A 24,821-nucleotide genomic window follows, 5' to 3' on the forward strand; every position below is an offset into this window, starting at 1 on the left:
GGAAATATGCCTATAAGGCCACATCTTACATTAATGAAAGTCGTATGGTTCTGGTACTTTCCTTCTGTTTCCCTGATGTCTTTGTTAAAGGGCCACTATTCATGGAGATATTTCTACTGAATTCTGTTTTGTACAGGGGGAAAGAGCATTTTGCAAAGGGATCCTGCTCTCTGCTAGTGGGACCTATACAATTAGACATTTTTTTACTGGTGTAAAACACAAGATGGGTGACCACTACCTACAGTATTATGTCTTATGACTTCTTCACTGTTATTAAGGTCAAGTTGTTATAAAGCACCTATATGCCCTCATAATATGGTACCAATAGTTCGAACGCATTATACACAATGGGCTTTGTCTAAAATTCTTGCGCACGTGGTAATGTCCATATAATAAAATGTCACTTGTTCTCCAGTATCCATGTCCACTTGAGTGCACGGCAACAATACTAAAACTGGATACTCCACCGGTCCTTTGTACTGTGAAATCAAGGAAAAAAGGAAAAACTAATTATACATTCACTGCTAAATATTTCAGTTAGATAAGTACAAAGAGAAGGCACCCTTAAAGTTTGCATTCTTCTACTAGTGGGCATACAGAAATACCAGTGGACTTGGCCTGCTCTTAGCTCAACTAGAAGGGAGATGCCGGCAGTAGTTCTGCACCGGATGGCACAAAAAGCTGCCTGTCCAAACTGAACCTGTAAGCTCTAAGCTGGTGCCTGATATATAAATAGAAACAAAGAAACCCTTAGGGACATTAACTGGAGACTCGACAAGTTTCTTAGAGATGATGTGAGGAGAACCTCTACAAAGGAAGCCTATAAATAACATCTTCTGCCATTTTTCTTTTCCATTGTTTATCATTAGTTTCAACTTTACATAACACCCTTTTTTTTTTACTTTGATCAGCGAGCCTTTGTGAGACTTAGGGGCAAATTCACTAAGCGCCGAACGCTAGCATTACTTCGCTAGCGTTTGTCATCTTCGTTACTGCGCAAATTCACTAACGAACGCTGGCGTAGTTTCGCTAGTGTTACTTCGCACCCTTACGTCTGGCGAAGTTTCGCTAGCGACGTAACTACGCAAATTCACTAACGTGCGCAGTGTACTGAACGCTACCTTTTACGCTAGACTTCCTTCGCCACCTCAGACCTGGCGAAGCGCAATAGAGTAGATAGGGATTGTTTAAAAAAAAGTCAAAAATGTTTCTAAGTCCCAAAAAACGCTGGCGTGTTTTCTACATTATGGGTGATAGGCTGAAAAAGATTGAAAAATTTTTTGGGGCTCCCCTCCTTCCCCCCTACATTTCCTGACTCATGGCAACTTACCTAGACAGTGGGCACATGTGTAGGGCAAAATAAAATTTTTATTTGAGGTTTTGAAGGTTTTCTAGGCATTTGTAGTGCTGATACGTATTCCTCCATTGAAATTTGAATTTCGCGCCGTATGCAAATTAGTCTTCGCTAGCGTAACTTCGCTTTACTTAGCGAATCAACGCTAGCGCAACTTCGCAACCTTACGCTACCCCTGAGCGCAACTTCGGATTTTAGTGAATTTGCGAAGCGCTGGCAAAACTACGCCTGGCGAAGTGTGTCGAAGTGCGGCGAAGTTACGCCTGGCGCAACTACGAATCTTAGTGAATTTGCCCCTTAGATTGTAAGCTATGTGGTGCAGATGCAGAATTCTGAGCACGGGTGCTCTATTAAAGTATAAACAATGTAATCAAGCCTTATATATAATTAAACTTAGTATAAAGCAAACCTTTTTGCACTTTTCCTCAGCAATGGTGGGAAATGGGTTAATTGTTGCTCTTCTCTGCCAGGCACAGCAAACGCTAAAAAAGAATGTTCTGAGACATGAGTGAGAAACTGGCTTTGATTACAATGAGAATTGGGAATTCAGTGTCAGCCTCCAGCTCAGACACACCTTGCAGTGTATAAGAAAGAGGGTTAAAAAAAAAACGAGTCAGTAGGAGGCTCGGCTCTTATTCAGAATAATAAGACGGAGATACAGGTTTGAGCAATAGGAAAGGTACTTAATGAGAGATGACACAATACTATTTGCATTACTTGGCAACTCCCCCTGTGAATGACATAAAGTACACAAGCAAAGATATTATCCGTCTGTACAGCAGCTGATGCCCGAGCCGATGCCATCATGAGTTTTAACTCTAATTTCCACTTCTCATCGTCCTCCTTCAATGAAAGTTTCTCCCAAGTAAGAATCTGTTCCAGCTCCTCCAGCACGCACGGTGCCAGCAATGGCACCCAGAGCCGGATCTCCAAGCCAATCCAGTTTTCCTCCAGTTCAGGCGTCTTTGATTATACAAAGGATTTTAGGGAAAATCTAACAACCCAGAATGGCAAAGAGACAATGCAGAACTTAAATGACCGCCTGGCCTCCTACTTAGAGAAAGTCCGATCCCTGGAAGAGGCCAATACTGGTCTGGAAAGTAAAATCCAGGAATGGCACAAGAACAGGACTCAGAAGCACAAACGAGATTATAGCGTGTATGAGAAGACCATCTCCGAGCTGCAATCTCAGGTATGTGCTTCTCTGCTTCTCACACGGTCCCACAGGTGTTCTCCGTGTTTAGAATCAGTGGGTGGAAACACAACAGCTGGCTTTTCTTTGGTACCTTTGTACCCTTAAGGCAAAATACACTTCTGCTTCGTATGAAAGGGCATGTTATCACAGTCGCATAGATCTTTCTACATGCCACAATGCCCTAAAGAATGAAAGATATGTGGAATTTCATAACGTCCACATTCAGCAAACTTACGGCCCTCTGTTGGTTTGCGCAGTTTATTTCCCGCTTTGAGTATTTACTATGCTACACATGATAGGGCAGGAACACAGAAAGGGCACAGAAACAACAACAAATACAATTTCATTTCATATTAATATACTAACCCCATATGCAATAAAAGGAGCTAAGTTTGCCCAAGAGCAGTAACCCACAGCAACCAATACGATGTTTGCTTTTAAACAGGTGACCAGCAAATGCTTCCTGCTGATTGGTTGCTATGGGTTACTGATCCTGGTCAAACGTAATGCCTTTTATTACATAACCCCAAAAATCTTTAATATCACACTATGATCCTTAGGAGCATATGTTAAATACTTTATTATATATTTTAATTGTCTTTTTAGGGATGTCCCATAGTTCAACAGTTCTAACCACTAATAGTTACTGCAACTGGGTTAGGCCAATGCTCCGGTAAATCCGGCTTTATTGGTCACGTGTCAGCATCAGCATTTCCCATGATAATAAACATCCATTGGATGCAGCATATCTCACTGGATATTGGAGAATTTCCAAAGCCCCATGGTTAGGGTTAATGGATTTAAGAAATGTTTGACTTTGAATCTCCTTTGTTACCACAAGAAACAACTTTTAGGGTTCAGCAAGAGCTCTAGGAAGGCCCATGCTTTGATAGAGCATGTCATAGAGTGGAGCCCGTTTATACTCTATGCACAGGGTACATACATTATGAGAAAGCTCAATAATGTACTACAAGTATACTTTTTGACTGTGCAGGTAGCAGAGCAGGGCACTATGGTTACAGTAGTCTCAAAGAGGAATAAGAGACATAGTAGAGTTGGTGCCTATAGTAGTAGTGCTACACCGTTTAGTTATGGCTCCTCTGCAAAGAGTAAACTAGGGTACAGTGTATATCCACCTTAAAGCAACGTCAGCATGGGTGCAGCTCACAATGTGCTGTAAGTAAAACAAGTGTTGCATCAGGACCAGTTCAACAGCACAAAGGGCCAATAACAAACCAAGGAATGTCTAGATAACAAGTGAAAAGGCAGTATATTTGCACAAAAATGAATGGAACTGGCCAGAGGGAAAAAGAATGCATAGCAAACAGCAACATTAATCACCATTATACACAAAAGGCAAACAAATGATATTGCGAGTTATAAAGTCTACTAATAAAACAGACCCACTGGACAGTGTCCAAACATTTTATATGCAACACAAACCAAGAATATAGTTTACTTGTGATCCTTGAGGGTTCTGTAAAGAACAATTCGTTATATCTCTTGTGTCAGATCTTTTCACATTATTTATACGACAACATGCAACATATTTAATAGGACAATCAGTTTGGAAGCGGAACATAAAACTGGAGAAAAGACACTTGCGAGGGGACATGATTAGACTTTACATTATAGACAAATAGCAGGGGACCTTTTAACCCATAAAGTGGATCACCGTACCAGAGGACCCCCCTAATCATAATTCGGATTTGGTTTGGTATTCGGTCAAATCATTCGCGAAGGATTTGGGGGTTCAGTTGAATCAAAAATAGTGGATTCGGTGCATATAATGGATGGGAAGGGGATAACATTTTTACTTCCTTATTTTGTGACAAAAAGTCACGTGATTCCCTCCCCACCCCTAATTTGCATATGCAAATTCAGATTTTAATATGGTTTGGCAGGGCAGAAGGATCTGAATCCTGGATTCAGTGCATACCTAATTGCAATATCCCCCCAAAAAACATTTTAAGCAATTTTACATTCATGATATTACTGGAAAGAGATTGGCACCAGTCTGACTAATTGAAAATGTCTAATGACAATGATAACAGTATCTTGTAATGTAACACTTACTTGCATTCAAGCTGTTTAGGCAATTTTATTAAGCAAAAACTGGATTGTGGTACAGCTTAGTGTTTCGGGGAGGTGGATCAGCATTCCTGATGAAGAGAGAGTTATCCATCCCAAAACATTAAGCTTAATCACAATAAAAATGGCTGGAAAAACAAGTGAATGGCGTTTTTCTTCTTTTTCAATATAAGGCAATGCTGCCCAACTAGTGTTGTAGTGAAACGGAAATCTTTAGGTTTGAATCTGGTTCCCGCTGTGATGTGACCACATTAAACATATCCAGGTTCTTGTATTGGTGTAACTGGCTCTCAGGACCCTTGTGGGAGTCATACAAAACTGATAGAAGCCTGGGCAGGAGACTAGAGAGCTTTGTGCATAATATGGGCCAGAGAGGAGGATTATACAAATATAATTTAATATATAACCCTATTTCTTTTGCATCAGTTGAACAGTGGCCAAAACAGCTACCGTATATACTCGAGTATAAGCCGTCCCGAGTATATGCCGAGGTACCTAATTTTACCTCCAAAAACTGGGAAAGCTTATTGACTCGAGTATAAGCCGAGGGTGAGAAATGCAGCAGCTTCTGGTAAGTTTCAATCAAAAAATTGAGTGTTTCTGCTCCCATTGGAGGTGCCGGCATCTTGTTTTTGGATGCCGGCGACAATTCTTGGACGCCGGCGAATATTCTTGGGAGACTATTCTTGGACGCCGGCAACTATTCTTGGACCGTTTTTGCACTTGACCTGAGTATAAGCCGAGGTAGCGTTTTTCAGCATACTTTGGGGGCTGAAAAACTCGCTTATACTCGAGTATATATGGTACAAGAAACTTTTGTACAGCCAAAGCCAGTGTGCCATAATGATGCTGACCATATTGGGACCTATATTGGGACAGTTTGCACCTTACGAACACCTTAACATTTTGCAGCAGGCATGTTTATGCTCATATTCTAGGGAACCCCCCCCACTGCATTGTGGGTTAAAAATCATGATGTTTTACATTTCTGTTAATATGAGTTCCAGCGTCTCCCAATATAAAATGATCATGCCAAGCTATGTAAATAGACAGGTACCGAGGAAGAACACACAAAGAGAGCTGGTACAATTTGGTTAAGCAAATTCTATATTACAGAGAAACATGAAGGACTTCCGTTTCTTTATATACTGATCATGGTTTGCACTGGGGTCTCAACATTCAAATAATGAGATGATCAAGTAATGATGTTAAGAATGGAAATATACAGGTGGAGGTATCTTTCTGCTGTCTCCCAGCTATGGGATGTTTGACCTAAGGCCTCATTAAGCTTTTCACAGCACCCTAAAACAGGTCACTCCTTGTTCTGTCCAACTATACCCCTTTAATAGGTTGGGGCAAAATGAACATAATTACTCATTCACAAATCATTCGTTTTATTTTCCCACTAAACCAATAAGACTTCAATGAATAAAAAAATGCACAAAAGAAAGTGAATTGAGCTCAAATCTTTTTACACAGGACTGGATGTGCAAATTAAATCTATATTACCGTCTGCCACCAAACTTTGTTACATAACATACAAGCAATTGTAAGTTTTAAAGGGCATCGGATTAACAAGTGGAAAAGTCTTTATGTGAAGACAAAGGCAGATCCACCCGCTATAAAACACATGTAAAACAACCCTTAAGCCTCTCCTTGGATAGATGTAATCTTGGCAATCAAAGTATAGTATAGGAATAAAAATAACAGGAATTGGCACTATGGGGAGTAACTGAGCATTGTAGACTTATTTTTTGTAGAAAATCAGCAAACTGCCCTGCTGTTGAATGACTGTGGATAATGGCTGCATACCCATGTAGAATAGTACTGTCCAGTAGGTTCCATGTATATACTGATTTTCCTGCATTTCTTTACTGGAGAAGAAAGAGTGCTCCTAAGGGCTCTGCACACAAGGGCATTTTAATTGTGTTTGCTGTTTGGAGCAGTTTTCTATAGTCCAAGGCAATGCCAAAAATGTATCATTTGTCTCTACTACACCAGGTTGTGACCCAGAAGGAAGATTTAGATGAGTTAATACTTGAGATTCAGTGTGGTGGAGAACAAAATAACAATTGGTGGATTATGTTATATGATTTACCCTGTTTTGATGGAGTTTCAGCAGGCTTCAACTGGGGCATGATCATAGCATCTCTCCAGAACTTTCTTGATCACTCACCTGAGGAATTGCATGGAAGTCAGATCTGAATTCCAGTATATTATGTTGTTAGGAAGATATGTATAATGGTGTTTCCTTGTTGACTTGACCCCCAGACCCTTGAAACCTGTAGAGTTCTTTTTCCTTTACAAAAATGCCCATAATGTGTCCTCATCCCAGAGGAACTTGCCCCTTCTAACTCACTTAAGTTGCCTGAGGGTAGAGAAGGGTTCAGCCACTTGTGCAGTCGGCAATATGATCCTTCCATAAACTGGAATACTTTTTACATTGATAATCCCGCCAATGGAAGGTGTCCAGCATGACCTAAAGTAGCATTTTACTCTACTAAGCATTGTCTGAGCCAAATGGAGGCTTATACTGTCAATATCAGTAAATTTAACTTGCATTCAATGAATGTCTGATCACCAGGAAAAAAGTGGCAGACCAGAACTGCATATATAAAAAGAGTCAAATATCAAAGGTGTTCTGTTACCACCTTTTCTCAATACCTTTAGTATTCACGATGGACACATTTCCTTGCTGTGTTCCTGAAATCAGATCTATTCGGTAGTAACAAAAACTCTGATGCTTCAGGGAGACATTCCTCCTGCTGAATGGAACTCTGATGAGAGAATAAACCCTTTGGTCTCACCTAATAAGGTAATAAATAACAGCCACTTGCAACATCTACTCATATGGGAGATAAAAAGTATGTACAAGGTTAATGCATTCTTTTCTTAAATAGACTGTGGTTGGACGTTCTTCCTTCCACATTAATACTTAGATAAGGTATGACATTGCTCAGTAATTATATTATTTATGGATCTTACATTTAGAGTAGAAAGATTAGTCACAGCTGTATAATCTATTCCAAGTATGTGGTTTTGCCTCTGTCAACTTCAGACAGACAATAAGGGGCCGATTCACTAACACTAACGAGTGAAGGATTCGAAGTAAAAAAACCTTGAATCTTTGTGCTCCTCGACTATCGAATTGGCTTAAATTCGCCTGAGTAGAATGATTCGAATAGATTGAGCGCAAAAACGCTGCGACTATTCGCCCATTCGATAGTCAAAGTACTTGATCGAGCGCAAAAACGCTGCGACTATTCGCCCATTCGATAGTCAAAGTACTGTCTCTTTTAAAAATACTTCGACTGCCTACTTCGCCACCTAAAACCTACCGAATTGATTTAAAAGCCTATGGGAAAGTCCCATAGGCTATTTTTCCAAGTTTTTGATCGAATAAAAAGGCATTCGATCGAATGAAAAATTCTTCAAGCGAATATTTGATCGAGCGCCTATTCGCCTGGCGAATATTCGCCAATTCCAGCGCGTAAATTCGCCCGAATTGCCTATTCGATTCTATTCCCCAGTCGAATTTCGAGGGATTTAACCCCTTCGAAATTCGACCCTTGATGAATTTGCCCCTTACTCTTTTAGGATTTCCTTTTTTAAGACAATAAAAATACACATTGGCAAATGTTACTAAAAGTCACTGTATTCCCCATCGTGGGGATCATTATGGGCCATGAATAATATTTTGCCCATTGCCACTATAAAGACAATATTCACTTGAAGTGGAACAAGGGGTTTTTCTTAAGGGGCAGTGGTATTCTAAAATACCCTGAAAATTGAATCCACTTTATTTTCCTTCAGTTGAGCAGCCCAGTGAAATTGAATAAATTGAAAAAATCTCTCTGTTCAAGTAACAGCTGTTTTATTATGGATTTCATTGTCTCCTAATAGACACAGGTTGCTTTTAAGGTAACAGCACTGTAACAAATGCCCAGAAGGCAAAGAAATTGAGGATTTCCAAAAATCCCCATAACAGGGTTGTCTATAAATAGTTCCATCCCACATACATTTCTAAAACTCCAAGCTATTCTAGAAGCTTCTCATATAGTGATTAAACATGGGACATGCACACCAAAGTACATAGATAATAGAGATAATAGGGCCCTATAAAGTGCCATAAAATTAAGTATGTTATCTATAAGAAGCCATTGCTGTAAAATAAGTTGAGTAGATGTCACTGTATTCCCCGTCATGTTGAGAAGATGTGACTCTAGATGATATTTATTTTTATTTATTTGAAGTCACCAGAGTGTTTAAATGATATTTGGCCAATACTTGCGCTGAACAACAGCATTTGTGACATCCACAGAAATATCACTGAATGAAATGTTCTTGTCTTCTGTTCCAGCAGGCAAACCTCGAATAATAATGCTTGTCTCAATGTATATATTTGTTTTGTTGAACAAATAGACATCTGTAGTAAAATGACAGTGTCGTTTGTTTGATGACAGTTGGTTAATTCACAGTCTTATCAGATGACTAGCCCATGGTGGCACAGCAAAGAGATATATATATATACGCAGATGCACACATTATCTATTGATAAAAAAATTGTATTAAAGTGTAAATACATGTTCATTGCAAGATGGAGTTACATTACATTAACATTCTCCTAAAACTGCAAGTAAAGTAGGAGGATATAGATTGCTGCTTATTTCCATCTGTACATATTGCTTTGGATTAAGGTAAATCTAAAACTCTTTGGAAAATGATGGTTGCTATTATATTTTGGATATAAACTCACTAAAGGCGTAATTCTTCCACTAAAGCAATGCTCGTTATATACAATAACCAATGTCTTGAAACTTATGAGTCTTGAGCTTATGAGAAAATAAATAAGAGATACACTCCTTAGAACAACAGTATTTGCCTTTTGATTCACAGACAATTGGGGAATCTATAGCAATAATGGGACCCTAGGAGGTTTATGTACATAAGGCAGGAAACATCTGTGTCTAGACTCAATAAATGTTCAGGGGATTAGCGAGACTGTATTTGTGCCATACACACAGGTAGATTCTCAACATGACAAGTATGTTTAGCTTGTCGGAGCTGCAATGAGCAAGATTTGTTTTTTTGGAAATGAGCCTGGCAGAATTGATATACACTATAGATGAAGAGCCCCAGATCTCGACTTCGATAGAAGGGTCTTCCTACTAATGATATTGTCTTACATGAACCTCTGTAAATAAATCCTGTGGAATGTATCCTCCTTGAACTTCAACTGGGAAGTTTCCATTCTAGCAAGATAGTCCAATGTACCATAAGCCTAATGCCTCCACATGGTTTTTCTACAAAACGTTTGGGTAATTCCCACATTTGGTTGGAAGATTGTACTTCTAGGCAGATGAATCCCACCATTTTTATTGGTAAAATGCTGTTGACCCTTCATAAATATTAAGGAACACATGTCCTTTGTTACACCAGCTTTTTCTTGAACAAAACCCCACTTCTAGCCATGGAAAGGATGTTGGAAGGGGTTCTTAAGATTTGATTACTAACAGAAGTCTGCCCCAGACCCTTGTTTAGTCATGCCACATTGTAGACATTGAAGGGACTTCCTTGACCACAAATTTGTTTGTGTTGACTGGTATGAGCTTTCTGTCTGGAATATGAGTTGTACAAAGTCTAAAGACCCATTGTAGCATTAATTGTCTACTCTTGTTTAAGTTTAATGTTGTGTATAACATTGCATTATATATAAAAGGAAGGGATTATGTTGTAGATACAAAAGTGGGCAGCAATCATCAACCTTGTGTTAGACTGTTGCAGTGTTTGGGGCGGCATGTACTTGGAACCTGAACTGATGTTTATTTTGGATGCATCCGAGGCATCTGTACTTGAGTTCCACCCTCTGTCACTATCTGTAGGGTTATTGCACAAATGCATTGCATTAACACAACCTGTGCTGCCGCTTCAAACAAAAGACCGACGCCTTCAACATGACACAAAACTTCAAAACAAGAAAGCTTCCCACACGTGAAGTACAAATGAGATATCTGTAGGACTTCATTAAATCAGAACAGGAAAAAGGTTTTAATGGAGACATAAAACACAGAATTTGTGGCAGATAAGCTTTTAGACCAACCTGTTCAAAGTTTAAGATATAAGAAGTCAACATGGACAGGTCATTTAATTCTGAGATGGGAATAGAAGTGCGACTGCCACAGTAGGAGTTACATTATCTGCTAAATAATACACAAGTGTCAGTAAGTCATGTGCACAAGTGACAACACCATGTACTGATTACAACCAAAGCAAAGTTTATTAGAACATATTCAACACTTTATTAACAATATATATATTTTAAAGAAATAATTACATATATACGTTTTTTAAGTTTTAACAATTAAAATGTAAGCACTACAGGCTCTCTACTGTATATTTGATTTTATTCATATTTATTCCACAGCTCCTAGATGGACACATGAATGGAGCAAAGATAAAACTACAGATGGAAAATGCTAAATTAGCTTTCGACACCTTCGAACGCAAGTAAGTCAACACAGTACATCACTGCAAGTTGTTATATGAATTAGCTGACCATTCATCTTCTCATTTGTGGCATGCTTGGCCAATATTTATCTTTTTCCCATAAATTACACCCTAAATACATGCGTCTACAATGGTTGAGTTTCTTCCAATAGTTTATTCAATAAAAATGGAAAATTCTGGAGCAAAGCTTGGCTTCCCCTCCAATGATTACTGCTGTTCTACAAACAAATGAGGTGGGACTCTCTTCTCTACAAATGTATCCATTTCCTAGTTTCCTGTGATGCTTATTATTTAGCATCAATTTAAGGCCCTTGTTACATTTACACACACTCAATGGTCACTTTATGAGGAACCAGTGATATAGTGTTTCCTTTATGAATGCAAGGGAAAGAGACAGCACTATGTCATCTACACTTGTTGAATATAATAGGAACTAAAAGCAGGAGGGAACAGAATGTATTAATAGTAGGTCTCTTAAGTGCATCTTAAGGTACATTAGCTGGCAAGTACACAGTACACAAAGTGCAAGCTCAAGGAGCTTACAGTCTAAAGGGGTTGTTTTCTACAGGGAATCATGGTTGGGGTGGTGCCCACTCATTTTGACACACTTGTAGCTACAAGACACAAAGTCCAGGCCTCTGCATAATACGACATCCTTGTATATACACTATAACTCATTCTGTTTCATAGAATTCATGACATGATGTTACATTCATCATAATTATATTACATAAAAATGAATATTCTTAAAGAGGTGCAGACATGATGTAACTTAACTTAACTTAATCTGCATTATCATGGAGGTTCTGTGTAAAACGATTCAATTATGATTATGCTTTTTATAGTCCTAAATGTATGATTATATATATATATATATATATATATATATATATATATATATATATATATATATATATATATATATATATATATTCTACCAGTTGAAAACACACCCTGTCGTTTTAGAGGAAGGGAGTGGGTATAGTGAACCAGCTTTAAAATATTTTATTGTACTGTGTCCCTACTATATAAAAAATAATAAAGCCATATTATTCTCAGAGTTACTAGGATTTAATACATGAGAATTAACTATGTTAAATTTTAACTGTGCCAAAATACCATCGTTATAAAAACAGGAAGAAACAGGAACCTGAATGTATTTTTAGAGCTTGATACATATGTTGTTATGTGCACAGAAGAATAGTCATAGACTTCTGTTATAAAGATCATCTCTCTGCTGAGGTTGACTATCACTTCTACTTATTCTACATTCCCTACCATTAATAAAATGCCCCGAATATTTCATGGTTCTTGTTGATCACTTGCTGTGGTTGTTGGTCATCTCCTGATGTAGCTACTGGGAATTGTTGGGGGCATGGAATGTAGGGTCATAGATGTTGATGATGATCTTCACCTAGGCAATGTTCTGCTGGGAAAAGTCATCAAACCACTAAGGAGAAATATACCTTTCTAACACTTGTACAGGATTTGCACTCATGTGAATGTTGCCTTTGTAGATCTAGTGAAACTTTTATGTGTCTGCAATGAATATTCTTAAATGTTTGGCCCATGACTTGCTTCGTTATGTCTAATATAAAATAATTCTTATTGGTGGCAAAACAAATACAACATTGGGTTGAATTAAATTGTTGCTAAACAGAGCAACCCCTAAAATCTGACCCCTAAACAGATTCTCTCTCTTAGAGAAAAGGCGGTGCCTTTCCATGTGCTGCCGAAACATTCAAAGTGAATCAGAGCAGAAATGAAAACACTGATAAACAGCAAGTCATGGGACGGTTATTGCCAGTAAACATAGACTAGGAGGGGACATTTCTTTGCTGGCAAATCCCCTTTTGCAGGAATGTTGCACTCTAATTCCAAATGTAGCATCAAGGTCACAGATGAGGTAACCGTAGGAAGGATTCTGACCAGAGAAATTCAGTAAAAAAAGGGAGTGATTTGGCATTTGATATTTTTTTAGCAAGCTAGTTCTAACAATTGAATAACTTCCTCAATAAATGTATAATGGGTAGGCATGCACTTATAATAAAGCAGCTCAGAAAGTTACACATAGGGAGTCATCATCATAAGAGACAGGGTGGAGGACTGGAAACCATATGGAAGTGTAGAAGTACTTATTATTTGCATCAATTTGTACCCTGCAGTAGGTCAATTTTAGAGCACCCAGCAAAGAGGATTTTTAAAGCACCCACACTTGCTGGTGCATCCATAAATAACCCCTACAAACACAATCACATGCACTAGAATGCAAATTCATACTATTTACAAAGGCACTTGACCCCACATATGCACCCCTTTAGCTTGCACCACCAATGCACCCCTTGAGCCTGCTCCAACACCAATGCATTCCTTCAGCCTGCTCTGATTAACTGTGTGCAAATGAGTTAATGGCTACTGTTATCTGGGAAGTGGCAGTATTCTTGGTTGCTCTTGCAGCCATTAACACAACTGATTTTTTATGCCATTTTTGGAAACACCAGAGGTGGCGACAGGCTTGGAGATACCAAAAAAAGTGTATAAGCATTGCCTGCTTGATTAAAGGATTGCATTTAACCTTGTACATCTTCTCTGCATTTATTTCTAAGTCATATTTATGCCTCTCACAACATGCACAGACAACCTTGTAATTACTTTTTCCCTAGAGCTGGGGGTTATTAAAGTGCTCTTTTCAGGCATGCCACCTCTTGTATTTCCCTTATACCCATTCAGTTGTACAGTGATCATAGGCCCACCCATACGGCACCCCTTCTCTCAATGCTACCTTCACACCACTAAAACACCTGTTTTTCCATTGAGAGTTAGCCTTTTATGTTGCAGTTGCAGCTGATTTGATTTGTCCGCCTGGTACATCGTTCATTAAGGTGGTAAAATTGCATGTTACATGCACAAAAGCCATCTGCTTCCTATGTGCTTCATTTGTTATCCCTCTGATGATCTCTGTGTTCAAAGTAATGGTCTATGCATTGAGGATCCAAGTATTTATCTCTGTATACTATCCCTGTTGATGGGCACAACCTTATTTTGCCTTTCCAATAAGGTATGACACAGAGAAAGCTATACGCACAGCCCTGGAAGATGACTTGGAAAGTTTACGTAGAGCAATGGACAATCTCACCATTGTACGGACAGACCTGGAGATGGAAGTTGAAGGAATGAGAAAAGAACTGATCTACATGCGGATGGGCCATGAAGAAGTAAGAGCCATGGTTTAGCTAGCTGTCTCCAAGTCTACAGTCATAATGAGAAGCTCACTTCATTATCCATACCCTATCGATCCCCATTGGTAAAACTACTGTGCAAATAGTGGAGCTGACTCTGCTTTTTAAAAAATACTATAATAAGTCATTCATGGAAAAATATGTGTGATGGGAACAGATTTTCTTTTGAAAATCGACAAATGTATTTAGCAACACATCCATTAGTGGGCAAAATGACTGGGATTTTTTTTATAGTTTACACAATGACACAGTGTATGTCATGAAAAAGCCATTTGCACCAAAAAATACTCCATCTTCATACATGCACTAAGCCCAGCTAAAATTTTTGTTTCTTTTTAAGCATTATTTTCCATTTTCATCATTTATTACATCCCAGCTGTAAACTGTAAATGTTATCTTCCAATTATCCTCTTTGTCTCTGCTTTAAATCGAAGGACATGAAGCTTGCCCAGTTTCAGAAGAAAGGCTCCTCGGTAGATGTGAAACTTGATGCACCCCCATCAGTAGATTTGACCAAGACCATAGCAGATATAAGAAAAGAGTATGAAGCGCTCATTGAGAAGAACCGTAAGGAGGCTGCAGACTGGTACAGTAAGCAGGTACTTGAACACCATTATAAATACTATGAAAACAATTCTTATTTCAAGAAATGTGTTTACTGGAAAAAGTAGATGAATTACAAATGTGGTCTGTTTAGGGGATGTTGTAAATTTTTTTGCATGCAACATTCAAATAATTTATTTAACACACCGGAAGCTCTGGACACAGAAATGGAGCCTGCACAGCTGCTACTCTTTGACCTTCATGGAGAGCTTCCCCAATGGTGACATTCACCAACAACCTTTTGGGGTCTCAAGCTTCTGTTGTCACCCCAAGAGATATCCAAGCAACTCCATGTAGAACAGAGCAGAGGTGCAGTGACAATAATCAGAAGATGAATGCACACCTCCACCTGCTAACAAGGCACCTACACCATCCTCAAAATATATAGCTGTGAGAAAACAATGCATTATTGGTAAAATACCTGTATGTCAAATTGTTTTGATAATTTAATTTTAAATAGAATCCTATTGTAAAAATCACAATATATTGTTGTCTAAAGGCGAATTTAATAAAGGACAAGGAAATAATGAGATATAATAATTATAATTAATTATAATTATTATAATAATTTTTTCCAGTCATCCACTGTAGAGCAGGAGGTGTACTCCAACACAGAGGCCTTGCAGAACAGCAGGAACCAGATCAAGGACCTGAAACGCACCTTCCAGACCTTGGAAATCGAACTGCAAGGAGAGATAAGAAGGGTGAGAACCTTTTAGTTATCATTTTAGTGTAGTCCATGCTCATGTATCAGTAAATATGTTTTTTAGCAAATTAAAGTCAGCATAGAGAAAGATCTCATGTTGAACAAGATGATGATATCCACTGTATAGAAGATACATGCTCTCCCACCTCAATGAATGTTCCTAGGTAATTGATGGTTACAGTGCTTAGGTAGTATAGATACATTAGAGAATACAATCATAATTCGATGGACAACTAAAAAGAAATGGTGTACCTTATACTGAGTGCCATTGCAGAAAGATAGAGGGACAACCTATCCACAAATATATGAGCTGGCAGTCTTAGTCTTGTAACTAGAATCATAGGTGATAAATCCCTTTTCTGCCCTTCTCAGAAACATGGGCTTGAAAGCACATTAGCCCAAACACAGGCCAATTCTGCAGAACAGCTCCAGAAGATCCAGTCAACAATATGCAGAATGGAGTCTGAGCTGAGTAATTTGAGGGGTGAGCTTGAACGACAGAACATCGAGTACCGGGCCCTTCTGGATGTCAAGACTCGACTTGAGAATGAGATTGCTACCTACAGGGAGCTGCTGGAAGGAAACAAGACAAGGTAATTGTATATCTCATACAAAGACTCATGAAAATAACAAGTTCAGTAACACCCCCCCCAACAAATGTTTTCAGGATCTCCACCCAAGAATAGATTGTCCAATTAAAATAATAATACTTTAGGACTGAGACAACAGGGGGAGATTATTCATATTAAATAAGTAATTTTAGACAGTGACTCTACGATATTTTGGTACATTCATTTCTTTTTTACTGCCCAAATGATCAGAAGTGCAGAAAGTTAAAAGGATACTAATTTAACTAATTTAATGACTATTATGATTTGATGCAGAAAGTGTTATCTGTTCAAGCTAATGTTATAATTATCTCTTTTTATAGGGGAAGACCAGACAGTTCAGAAGGTAATGTATTACACAAAGGGCATGAATATATTTAAATATCTATTAAATATGACCTTAAAAAAAATCAAAACCTAGCGAAGAATCATGTCAGCATGTGCCTGCAGGTACATCACCGTCCAAGTGGCCGATACAGTATGTGCTGCTCTAATCGGAATCAGTCTTATTCCAACTAATGACATCATATTTTATTGGCTGAGTCTAAGATTTATAGAAAGCAAACTTTATGAGCATTTCACACAGACCCGATGCTAACGTACATACAGAATCATTGCATGAGGCTCTGTAGTCTCTGCATGAGTCACTAGTAGGAACATAGCTCGGAACTCTGTGGAGCAGGTTAAAACTGGGGAAAAACACTAAGTAAACACTAAATGACATAATGTGCAAACATAGGCTGGGAAGGCTTACCCCGTGCCTTAGATGGTGTATTTTTATCTTCATTCAACACATGCTCTGCTCAAAAGGTCTGCAGTAGCTGTGGCTATCAACCAGTTTGTTCATTAGAAGTCCTGCAATGTCCTCATCCGTTCAGTCATGATATAAATAATTCTATTGGAACCACTGTTTGCTTTTAAACCAATAAATATCTTGTGCTTTCCAGTTTTCTGCAGACACATATTTTAGGAATAATATCAGAGGTGCTCCATGATATAAGGTTAAGTTAATGCATTTTGATTGGTCTGGAATTAACTTAGCTCTTAGGATAATGGCACATGGAATGTTTTGATTGCCACTAATTATGCAGATCATTTTCCAGTCACATGCACATTTTTATTTGATAATCCACCATGTAGCCTTTGTCTCTTCTGGTTCATGTCAATGAGATGTCATAAGTGAACAAAACGTCATGCGCTATAGCCATTCAACTAAATTAAATGACATGGCCCAACACTTCTCCACCAGCTGAAGAACATGATAGAAGATTAGTCCTCAGTGCCATAGGCCTCAATGTTCATCCATAAAATAGTAATACAACTTTGTTCCCTCAGGTTTAAATCGGAAAATCACAACAATAGTGCAAGATATGGTTAATGGAAGAGTGATATCTACCAAAGTCAGTGAAATACCCAAAAAGCTGTGAAGACAACTGCCAAAGTTAAAGGACTGGGGATGGGAAAAAAATGAAGTGTGATAAAGCTATATTCTGTTTACATATGATAAAATTTGTTATTGTACACTAGATGGGGTATCTGCCATTAGACCGTCCATCTTCATTTGTATTACTGAAGAGAACAAAATCAGTACAATTGTTACAGCCATATAAGGAACTGCTGGAATTATTAATGAATTCATGTCATCAGCAATGTATTAGATGGGCTTAGCAACCTCAACACTCCAGGTGTACAGTGAATAGGAAAGATATTGTAGTTATACGTCTCTTCTGACCTAACATCTTCTATAAGATGCTATTATAAATGATGGTGAGATCTTACATAGGGATTGGAAAGGTTTTAAGCACTATTGACATTAATGGGGTAGTAAATTTTGCCCATATCTAATAAGCCATAGAAACCAATCAAAGGTGTGTTTTCAAACAGTTGATTAGATGATATAGGTTACTAGACAAGTAATTAACCTTAAATGGTTTATTAAATAACCCAGTTAGTCTCTTGCCTATAAAACAAAGTAATGTTAATTGATTGTTTGCTCCCAACAAGATCGGTGCTCTAGGACAAGGAATTCATTCTAAACTGGTGTGGTACACCTTAACTGAGAGTTACTCTACTAGGTTTATTTACTGTGTGTAAGAGTGGTTCTGACCAGGCAAAGAGACCTTCTGCCCCGAGTAACGCTTCACTTTGCATCTTGTGCCAGGTAGGAAATCCAGTGCAAGGGACAGAGCACTATGGGGTATATTTATCAAAGAGTGAAGTTAATAGTGAAGTTCTGCCACTAGAGTGAAATTCTGCCACTCTCCATTCATTTCTATGGGATTTTTATAGGCGTATTGATCAAAGGGTGAACTTTCACTTTCACCCATTGATAAAGACACCTTTCAAAATCCCATAGAAATGAATTGAGAGCTGCGGAATTTCACTCTAGTGGCGGAACTTCACTCTTTGATAAATTTGTTGGTGGGTGTTGGCTGGTTCTAATCTTACAGCCTGCCATTGGGTAGTTGGTAAGCATAGGGCCCCATTGCAGCCTGTTTCTGCAATTATCTGAATATAACATAGTATGAAGCACCAGATTGCTCAGCTAGGCTGTACCGCACCAGTTCAGAATTCATTGGATTGCAAGAGTTTACAGATGTTAAATTCTTTTACTGACTTGGTTAAATCTTGCATTAAACCCTCAGCTGTGACATTTGGCTTCTTTATTGAGTAGGAGAATTCTTAAATCTTTGTCTTTGAGGCAGACTGATCATTTTTTTGAGTTTTAGGGGAAACACCTTACAAAACACACTCTGTTTTTAATTCTGGAGCACATACAAATTTAAGGGAAAAATCTTGACTGTTTTAATGAACTGGGAAGCATATTACATAAAGGTGCTTGAAATCTGCAGAGACAATTCCCATTGACTTCTACAGTCATACAAATTTTTTCTTTTTTTCTTTAACAAATCATGAGGATTCAAAACACAAAAAACCCTCAAATTTGAATAGATCTGCCTCTCTCACTTCCTTTATGACTGTACATAAATAGGCTGATCAATGTTTAATGTTTTTCTGCAAGTCTGTCTCCCTGAGCTTTGGTTAAACCTTTCTAGATTGTAAGCTTTCTGGCGAATGGTCCCCTTGTGCCTAAATAAAAATTTGTACAGTTCTGTGTAAGTAACACTATGTGAAATAATGATATAAAGGCCCATTAACACACACACACAAAACATTTGAATTAAAGAGAAAACAATAAGATCTGGTTAAAGAGAATGGGTACAAATGTTGTAGGATACAGATAACATTCATGCAATACAAGGAGGATGTTTTTGATAACAAAGACAGAGGGATGTTGTTTGGAAGATATTTAAAAGGTTTGTTAAATGTTTTCTTCTTAAGGAAGTGCTATAGGAAGAACAAACAAGTTTCAGATTGTAGATGTATGTAGGAGTAGACAAGTCCTGATGGCATACATTCTTTGGTTATGCCATCTGTCTGTTAAAGGCACCCTATATATGAAGTATTCATTCGCCCTCATATTTAAGAACTGGGCAAGTGGATAACTCACTACTTTGTAGAAGTCCTTTCCAACACAACCAAAAAAAAGTATTTTTATTTTTTTCACTGTAGACAAATTCTTTTGGCCCTTGGAGTTTTCATTAATTCCTTAGGGTGAGTTGTCAGGCATATAAAGTAAATTAGCCAATGAGATTTCGTACTTGGTATCCAATTAAGGTGGTTAAGACATATAGTTCATAGACACAACAGCCATAGACACAACTTTGATATTATCACCTTTAACTTGCTCTCCAGTGTTTGCCTACAAATTCTCCTCCCAGTTGGTGCTATTCTTACTGGTAAGGAGATAGGAGATAACCTGTTTAAATTCAAATATGGATCTATTAGCACTAGAGTTTTGTATTCAGTAATGACCGGCCTACAGAATCCAATATCTAAACATAGTCCAGAAAAATGTTTTTTTTTTTTACTGAATTAACAAGGAATCAAGTCTTCCTCTACCAGCAACATTTGCACTGACTTTTTCTTTCACGTCCAACCTGCACACCGCTGATCTTCCAAAGATAAAATTATTATTTTTTTGTATCTGATGTTGTGAGAATTGTTCTTGCAAAATGTTAATATATTTCTATTCCCTGATATCTGTTCCTGATATTTAAATATACCTGTGCCCTTTATAATAAATACAGCTATTCTAATAACCTGTGGAGTCTTGTATCTGTTTGAAGAACCAGACAGAACTGTAATGGTACAAGGGCTTTGCTTTGTTTTCTTGTTGACATGGAAAGATCCTCAATAATCTACCTGTATGTACATTAGAGCTGGAGAGACAAGGATATCTTTAAGAACATGGACCCTGTGGCAGAGTGGGAAGAATGATATGGTTTGATTTATTAGGAGTGCACTTCCCAAATTCCAATGTACATATGGCTAAATTTACAATGTAGGTCCAATTCATTTATAGAACATTCAGGTTAACAGTGAAACCTCAGATAAAGTCATATGTCTAAGTTATTATTTCTTTTGGTTCCTCCAGAATGAATTGGTAGTTTATTGACCCACGTATAAAGGCCTGTATGACCATCTTGGCAGATTTTAAAATCAGATGAGGACCACAGCAGCCCATTCAAACTGTATGATCCTCTCCCAACAGGCTTATGTTGGCCCCTATTGTGATGTGTTGGTTGGCTCTGTAGACAAATGATCTCATCAGCCTAATTTGGCCCATAGTTTGGTTGGTCAAATCAGCCAAACATCTCCTTGTTTGGCAATCTCACCAAAGGAGCAGATCTTTTTGTATACTGCCATCTTAACCTTAGGACCTACATATAGTAAGTAATTAACAGTTACCCAGTACAAAATCAAGGTTTAATACTGTATTTGACTAAACATAATATATTCAAGGCAAGATCTAATTGCAATGCTCTTTGCATAACCCATTTACAACAAGTTTCAACAACGTTTCAGGATAAACAAGTCTGCTCTGATTAAAAATAAACAGAAAAACAGTCAAAGCATAAGTAGGGTCTGAGGTTTACATCAGGCAGAACAAAGACAAACATATCCTAAACAACCGTCACATATTTCATACAGTGAAGGGTTCTGCACAGTATTAGTCATTCCCATTGGCACCTCCTTTAATCAATGTTCATTAGTGGGACGCTCCTTTAAATCTGTTTTTTCTTGCTCGAGTATAATTAGGCTGTAACTTGCACCATCAACTCTGTCCCAAAATGAAAAAAATAAACCTTTTATCTATATGCCAGTCTTACTTCCCCCCCCAACAGGTTTACATTTCTATGCATTCTTCCCATGTGTATGAATTATACTTTCTCAATCCCCAATATTTGGATTTCTGCATCTCAGATGGCCTAAAAATGGGTGCAAACCAGATTTATGTTCTCTTATGTACTTCAACCCATTGAATGACTATACACTGTCCCAAATTCTACTGGTTGGCCAGTTATAAGGCTGCACTTTTGTGTGATCTTCAGGTTGGACACATGAATCTCTGTGTGGCCAAATCACAGGCTCTGGTTTATAACTATGTAACAGTTCTCTCTGTGGGGCCCTATTGGTGAACAAAAGCAAGAACTCAGGCGGTGCTCTGAAACAAAATAGATGCTGGTTCCATGGAATGGTATTTGCAAGACTGTAAGGATTTACAATTCCTGAACACCCACGCCGATTAGATGGGCTCCACCTTTCCAACAAAATGTCAATGATATCTGCAGATTAAACAAATAGTACTGGGAGGGTGAGGATGAAGTGAAGTCATTTTGGTCTTTCTCTCCAACTGGCAGAACATGACAAACTGGATTGGCCAGGTGTGATCTCATCTATTAAATCAGTTGTTATAACAATAATCATTAATTATATTTTTCAAAACATCGATTTTTCTTTTTACAACATATATAAGAATTTTAATCTTCACAAACTTTATTTGCAGGCATAACAATTGTTCTACATAAGTCTAGTTTAGGGCAGACATGCGGTAGGTTCTCTCTGAGGTCTGCAAATGTGCGTAAGGGTAAATACAATGTAATATTAGTGAATACTGCTGCTTTGTTATGATACCTTTATGATCTATAAATGATGCCATCTTGTGTTTCATCTTGAATGTTTTTGCCATAGGCAAAAAGTTTGAGGTTACAAACACAACATAGCAATCAGTATCTGACACTGTCTAAAATGATGTCCTCAATGAAACACCCAAGCGGGATCCCATACCTGTATTTTCAAAAATAAAAAAATACAACCCTGCAATGAGGTGCCAGCTTAATAAAAATATTACTGGAGGAAAATAGCTTAATACAATACATTAACTTTGTAACTAAAACCCCTGCACTTGCACAGATACTAAATTACCAATGGACTAGGGGACCAGGGAATGTGCATTGATCCATCGCTTCTCTTTTGTATGCCTGTAGCTAATTTGGCCAGATCAGTTGCACTTCCATTGTACTTGTAATATTTTACTTAGCCTTGGAGTCCTATCACAACCCGCTCTTTTTGTTTATGGGTATATACACTGAACATATAGGTTACATACACAAATACAATTGATAACCAATATGAGAAACAAAAAGAGCCTTGCCTAACGAAATTTATAATTTAAGGGGGGAAAGGGTTTGAGACAAAAGGGGGTATATTTATCAAAGAGCGCAAGTTAGAGGGCGCCACAGTCTTCTAGAGTGAAATTCTGCTACCAGCCATTCATTTCTATGGGATTTTGAAAGGCGTATATATCAAAGAATGAACTTTTACTTTCACCCATTGGTAAATACTCTTTTAAAAAAAATCCCATAGAAATAAATTGAGAGTGGCGGAATTTCACTCTAGAGGACTGTGGTGCCCTCTAACTGCACTCTTTGATAAATATACCCCAACGTGTGGAGATGGAGAATATCAGGAGTGACAAAGTGAGAAATGTGCCATTGGGCTTTGCATTTAGCAGGTGGTAGCAACATATAATGTATACTGAAGGAATGGTAGCCTAGAGAAGGGTAAATCTAGCTAAAGAAATTCATTTTAAGAGAATTTTAAGGTATGTACAGAACTACACTGGTATCCAACCAGCCCAACAGGTTTCATATGATATGCACTTATTCATAGGTATAAGATAACCACAAAAAAAAATCCAAAACTTCACTACTATTCAAAGGAAAAGCACACACCCAGCACTCGTATCACAACAACAAACACCTGTGAAGGTCAAACTGACATCTGAATGTATTAGCATACAATACACAAAACCAACAGTCTACTGGAATTGCTAAATATATGCACATCAAACATTGCAAATTGTGAAGGCAACCTTGAAATTGGAAGAAAACAATATCTGTCTCCTGCTCCTCCTATAACAATCTGTAAAGGTTTTGAATGTAAGTACATAAAGGTATAACATCTCCACTGCTAATTCTAAATCTGTTGTATCCTATACAGGCTTTTAATTCAGAGGAAATGCTGCTTTACCCATGTTTTAGTCATCTTGAATTGGGTCATTGCTAGGAGGACCATGGACATTCATAAACTCCACTTTTGCCACCAACTAGCATGGTAATACATATTTGGACTCTACTATACAATATATACACTGTAGGTCATAAAAAACCCGGGTTTATAGTTCTGTGTAATTAATTCTACCTAATTATATTTGCTATGTGATGTAGTCCACCCCCTCCCCCAATTATGGTAAAGTGGTTGCACTGACCAAAGCAGAAGAAGACTGTATAGACTCATTTACTCTTTGTTGACATTGTCACCTTCCATTGTTTGATGAAGCATTTGTATTTGGGTTGATTTACTTTTAGAGCGATCAGGCACCGGTTACTGTTTAAATGAGCACCAAGCTGTGTTTGGGGCATATGGAGGCCATCATAAAATGGACGGGAACCTGCATTCAGGCACTCTCCTTTTATTTATGTGTATTTGGATCAGATACTGGCCACACAATCACATGTAAGTCTTTTTATCCATGCATGGAACCCTGGAGTAGCTCTACTACCACCCTGATCATGGCAGTAAGTCATGAAAAATGGTTCAGTCCCACAACTTTGACCACAAGCATCTGATTTGTACAAAAACGTGCGATTTTAAAGCATTAGTTGCGGTGGGTGCAAATCTGAAATTTGCACTCTAGCTGTAAATGACTTCTATACAGTGATTGCCCTGTTCTCTTATGGCTTAGTTATATGGCAAAAATAAACTCTATAGTGTTTGAGGTATAGTTACCAGGCAGTTACAGAGACTAGTCTTTGAGTAAACATTGCTTTTCCCATGATCTAAATGCTTCTATTTTAGTCTATTAAGGATTCTCTCTACATGCACAAAGGTCCCGCCTCTATCAGCAGTAATTGTGTCATATTCTACTTTGTAGAGTTCCCACAAGAACAGAAAATAAAAACAGAAAAGTCGAAGAAAAGATCATAAAATGTATTTCCTCCACTGCACTGCTAAATAAACCCATAACATTTATCGAGATAAGAAAATTTGTTTTCTGTTGTAGTACTTTCCCTTTAAAACAAAGGGACAAAGGGCAACAGAAAAGAATTCC

At 38.0% G+C, this 24,821-nt stretch overlaps 1 protein-coding gene across 1 annotated transcript; it reads left to right on the forward strand.

Annotated features, from left to right (window-relative positions):
• Positions 1–2,024: 2,024 nt before the first annotated feature.
• Positions 2,025–18,567, forward strand: krt23.L (keratin 23 L homeolog). Its single transcript, XM_018234692.2, has 8 exons — positions 2,025–2,546; positions 11,065–11,147; positions 14,206–14,362; positions 14,821–14,985; positions 15,568–15,693; positions 16,068–16,288; positions 16,627–16,649; positions 17,639–18,567. The coding sequence occupies exons 1-8, from the start codon at positions 2,160–2,162 to the stop codon at positions 17,728–17,730; spliced, it is 1,254 nt and encodes a 417-aa protein (XP_018090181.1). The 5' UTR covers positions 2,025–2,159; the 3' UTR covers positions 17,731–18,567.
• Positions 18,568–24,821: the final 6,254 nt, after the last annotated feature.

The sequence above is a fragment of the Xenopus laevis genome, chromosome 9_10L (assembly GCF_017654675.1).
Source record: "Xenopus laevis strain J_2021 chromosome 9_10L, Xenopus_laevis_v10.1, whole genome shotgun sequence".
In the NCBI taxonomy this organism is placed as follows: domain Eukaryota; kingdom Metazoa; phylum Chordata; class Amphibia; order Anura; family Pipidae; genus Xenopus; species Xenopus laevis.